Source organism: Habropoda laboriosa, unplaced genomic scaffold, assembly GCF_001263275.1.
Source record: "Habropoda laboriosa isolate 0110345459 unplaced genomic scaffold, ASM126327v1 scaffold769, whole genome shotgun sequence".
NCBI classification, from domain to species: Eukaryota; Metazoa; Arthropoda; class Insecta; order Hymenoptera; family Apidae; genus Habropoda; species Habropoda laboriosa.
The window spans coordinates 8,814-14,248 of record NW_017101042.1 but is presented as its reverse complement, the minus strand read 5'-3'; the positions used below and the strand labels follow the sequence as shown (position 1 = coordinate 14,248).

The following is a 5,435-nucleotide window of genomic DNA, read 5'->3' as shown; positions in this document are numbered from 1 at the left end:
GAAAAACGGGCAAGCTGCGCACCTAGCATTACCGCAACCAGAATGCACGGCGGACGAGCGAACGAACGGTCGAACATTCGAACGGCGCATATTAATGAACGAAACAGCGATCGAATACTTCGCGAACACGCCTTCGTAACAAATAGGGGACAACAATGTCCAATCTGCAAGGAATCACACTACACTAGACACTGCGAGACCTTTCTAGCACAACCAATACACGAGAGATTGAAACTAATACAGAGGGAGTCTCTATGTAGAAATTGCCTTCAAGGAGGACATACACTCCAAAATTGCTTCGGAGGTCGGTGTCGCGCGTGTAGACAGCACCACACTCTTCTCCACCAATTCGCGAATTCTCAAAATCACGTCATCGAAGCCTCGTCACCTCAACCACATTTACCACCAAAAGAGCAGCTGACGGAAAACCGCGCTTGACAACGAAGGACTTCGATAGGGACATCTCAAAAGGCATTCGTCATCGACACCAGGAACAACGAACTCGTCACCGCGCAGGTCAACATTCTTCATCACAATAAGGAAGTATTACGTTGTCGGACACTTCTCGACACATGTTCGACAAGGAATTTTATTTCCCAAAGGTTGGTGGAAAAGCTCAACCTACCGCGTAAAAAATGCCATGTCCCCATCGGAGCGGTCGGCACACTTTCCACGATAGCAAGGCATTCTACCGTAGCAACGATTCGATCACGCAACAATGGTTTCGAAAAAATACTAAACTTCTTGATTCTCCCAAACATCTCTACATTCATCCCTGACGAACCAATTGACCGCACAAACCTAAGAATACCTCGCAACATCATGCTCGCCGACCCGGCCTTCCATCGACCAGCACCGGTAGATATGTTATTAGGCGCTGGTCCCACACTATCTACAATTTGCGTAGGACAGATCAATTTGACTCCACCACATGGTCCAGAATTGTACCTACAGAAAACCACACTAGGATGGGTCATCGGAGGGAGCGCGCCGGTCACATCACTCTCGCTGCATACCAAACCCCAAGGATCCGCTGCCACCTCAATGATACTCTTCATATCGGCCCTAAAATTCAGGATGATCTGTTACACATTTTATTACGCTTTCGGATTCATCGTTATGTCATCACTGGTGACATCGAGAAAATGTATCGGCAATTTATCGTTCGTCCAGAAGATCGAAAATATCAGCGGATCCTTTGGCGCGATCGCGACGGGACAATTAAAACATTTCAACTAAACACAGTTACATTTGGTTTATCTGCCGCTCCCTATCTCGCAATCCGAAGTCTAACCCAACTGGCTCGAGATGAAGCGCACCGATTCCCGCTAGCGTCCGAAATTCTTCAACGGGATTTTTACGTTGACGATGCCCTCACCGGGACTGCAACGAAGAAAGAAGCACTCGCGCTGCGAGAAGACATCACGCAGCTGCTCAAATCAGCTAGGCTCAACGTCCGACAGTGGGCGTCAAACGACCGCGATCTGCTTCAAGGATTATCAGAATTCGACGTCAACCGCAAACTACATCTCGGTGAATCCTCCACTTTAAAAACACTGGGAATTGTTTGGAACTCTGCAACAGATTTTATACACTATGCAGTAAAAACCACAACATCAACACCTCAGATCACCAAGCGTCACATTAGCTCCGAAATAGCAAGGATTTATAATCCACTAGGACTCCTCGGACCCGTTATTATCATTGCAAAACTTTTGCTACAACAGATCTGGATTCTGAAGGCTGATTGGGATGAATCCTTGCCAATGGATATTCACACGCAATGGACCCAATATTACACGCAACTACCATTATTAAACAACGCGACATTCAACCGGAAAACTATCATCAACGCAGCATCCAAGATACAGCTGCACGGATTTTATGATGCCAGCGAAAAGGCATACGGAGCCTGTGTTTATTTGCGATCCATCGACGCTTGCAGCAACGTCCAAGTAAATCTGTTGCTTTCGAAATCCAAGGTTGCTCCATTGAGAAAACATTCACTACCACGGTTGGAACTCTGTGGAGCACTTCTTCTTGTCACACTTATCACCATCGTACGAACGGCACTTCACATCGACATTAGTAACATCTTCCTCTGGTCCGATTCTACTATTGTCTTGCACTGGATAAACACGTCACCCCATGTCCTAAAAACTTTTGTCGCGAATCGCGTCGCTGAAATACAAAGGAAAATCGAAGATGCTCAGTGGCGCCATGTCGGAACATCCGAAAATCCAGCAGATTTAATCTCATGCGGCCAATCTCCGGAAGAATTCCTCCAGCCCTCCATCTGGCAACACGGACCGACGTGGCTCTCAAAAGAGGAGATCTACTGGCCTTTGTGGATACTGACACCCATGGATGACATTCCAGAGCAGAAGACAACGATTTGTTTAGCATCAACCTTAATCGATTATAGCATTCTGGAACGGTACTCGTCATGGGGAAAACTCATCCGAATCATCGCGTACTGTCTACGGTGGAAACATAGACACAGAAGCGGAGGATGTTTGACGGTCGCCGAGCGGAACTATGCCCACAACACAATAATCAAAATGCTGCAACATCAATATTTCGCAAAAGACATACATCACTTATCGGATGACAAGAAACCAGAAGTTAACCGTAAACTGCGGCCTTTGAATCCATTCACAGATCAAAACGGCATTTTGCGAGTCGGCGGTCGATTGAAACACTCGTTCATGCCATTTTCACAAAAACATCCAATTATCCTTCCAAAGGCCCACTTGACCACGAAAATCATTGAACACGAACATCGCACACAATTGCACGCTGGCGTCCAGACCACACTCTACGCGATTCGACGATGCTACTGGCCTATCGATGGGCGCAGCCAGGTGTGGAGCGTCTTAAAGAAATGCGTTCGTTGTTGTCGAGCGAATCCTCCTCCCGTTGAATACATCATGGGCAATCTTCCAGCAGCTAGAATCACCGAATCCCGTCCCTTCACACATGTCGGAGTCGATTACTGCGGCCCCTTTTATATCAAGGAAAAAAGACATCGTAACCGTAAGCAAATCAAGGTTTACGTTGCGGTGTTCATATGCCTTGCGGTAAAAGCGGTCCATCTGGAATTGGTCAGTGATATCACGAGCGAAGCGTTTCTCGCTGCTCTTCGACGCTTCATCTCGCGACGAGGATTCTGCGCTCACATATACTCAGATAACGACACCAACTTCACGGGAGCCAACAACGAATTGCGGGAGCTCCAGAAAATGCTGAGGGCAGAGGAACATCAACAGAGTCTAACTGAATTTCTAACGGAAAGATCCATCCAATGGCACTTCATTCCCCCCCAAACTCCCCATTTTGGAGGGCTTTGGGAGGCCGCAGTAAAATCATTTAAATACCACCTCAAACGCGTCGCGAACACCGTCACCTTTGCATTCGAGGATTTATACACTCTGATTACAGAAATAGAAGCGATCCTTAACTCCAGACCACTTACTCCCATCTCCGCGGATTCCAATGATCTTCTTGTCTTAACCCCAGGCCATTTCCTGATTGGCGATTCTTTGACGAGTCTACCTGAGTTTGATTTCAGAGAAGTTCCAACCAACAGCCTTTCGAACTGGCAGCACATTCAAAAACTTAAACAACACTTCTGGACTCGCTGGCATCGCGAGTATTTGAACGAACTGACCAATCGCAGCAAATGGACCAGTGGCGGCCACAAAATCAAGGAAGGCTCAATAGTCCTACTCAGAGAGGACCACGTGCCATCGATGCACTGGCCCCTCGGACGAGTTGTCCGAACGCATCCAGGGCCTGATGGCATTGTGCGGACCGTGACAATGAAAACTGCCACGAAGGAGCTCGACCGTAACGTGAAACGACTCGTACCTCTTCCCTGCCAGTCAGAGGGAAGAGATCCGACTTCACCAGCATCCATGGACCAACCAGCATCCACAGGTCAACCAGCATCCAGCGATGAACCAATACCTGGGGATCTACCAACATTCACGGCCATATCAGCTGCCAAGGACCAGCCGATAGCCAGACACTAAAATAGCCATACACACACCGCGACACATATCCACTTACATCACATTCATTGACATTTTGATCGGTATCCTCTCAACGGGGGGAGGATGTTCGATTGTCCTCTTCCTCTATTCAGAAAGCGGGTCAGAGTTTCTAATCTCTTCCTCACGTTTTTAACACCACCTTCTATTTCTTAATTTGCCTTTTACTTATTGAAGAAACTGTCACCCGTCCGTAGCAACAATAACTTTATGAAAGCCATTGAACACCGTTAGTCTCTTAGTTTCATTATTTTCGCCTTTATTTTATGGCTTAGAATTTCAATTTTCGTTTCTTTGTTCGAACATGGGTTGCCTGAGTCAGAGTGCATCATAAAGATTCTTGCCTGCTACGGTCGCGGGCGAGGCATGTGGAATTTCCGCGTACGTCACTCGAAGGTACTCTCTTTACCTGAGGGTGACCGTTAGCTGGAGGGAGGTCACTTTACACAAAATTTATTCAGCCAATCATATTCACTCGACCGATTCTCTAGCCACTCCCGAAAAAATGCAATTCAACCAATCCACATATCTCACCCCCGCTAACACACCTCGTTCAGTTTTACTTTCGGGAAATTCCTCGAACGAGGAATGAGTTCAAAAACACACTTCACGAGAACAAGACACAAACCAAAGACACATCCCAATTATCATTCCTTACCTCCGGAAACGATCGTAACGAAACCACTGTACTACGATACGCGGTGTCGAAACATCGAAGTGAAGATTTACGACCTTCACTAACGCGCCGTCTTTATTAAAGTTGATCGCGTTGCATCGCGAATTCGTGCAAAAAACAAATACCATCGTAACTAATAAAATGTTATATATTATTTTAAAAACAAATTTAAATATAGTATAAGTATATGTATATTTTTAATTTGTTTAATTTATATTATATAGTTTTGTTGTTTTGCATATTTTTCATTTGCATGTGCTAATTCTGTAGGGATGACCGAGCGTGAGTGCGTGTCTGTATGAATGCGTTGTCTGTGAGAATGCGTAAGGGTCTATGGCGTGAGCGGTAAGGACCGGCGTGCCAGGTCGAGTGTTTGGGATAGCGCGAAAGATATTGAACGAATGTTTAGTTTTAGTAATCAGGCGAGGAGTGCGTGAGTGCGTGTGTGTTTTCTTCTATGGAAAAGTGTGCATGTATGCAAGACGACATTAGGGCGAATGCGAGGGAGCGAAAGGCAGTGTGAATCCAGCGATTGATTGAGCGACATCCCTAGCGTAGCGATATAAACTATTAATAAATATATTATAGTCAAAAGTCCGTTCGAGTTTACTATCCCTCCACACAAAAATCCCCTACAATTCCATTAAATACTTGTGTTACAAATAAAATTATTATAAATTACCCCCAAAATCCTATTTAATTGGACG

At 45.8% G+C, this 5,435-nt stretch overlaps 1 protein-coding gene across 1 annotated transcript; it reads left to right on the top strand.

Moving 5' to 3' along the window:
* The first annotated feature begins 968 nt into the window (after positions 1-968).
* Positions 969-4,034, top strand: LOC108577994. Its single transcript, XM_017941237.1, has one exon. It carries the CDS (start codon positions 969-971, stop codon positions 4,032-4,034), a length of 3,066 nt encoding a protein of 1,021 aa, XP_017796726.1.
* Positions 4,035-5,435: the final 1,401 nt, after the last annotated feature.

Coding starts and splice junctions, on each gene's coding strand:
- LOC108577994 (XM_017941237.1), top strand. CDS start 969: ATGGGTCATCGGAGGGAGCGCGCCGGTCACATCACTCTCGCTGCATAC.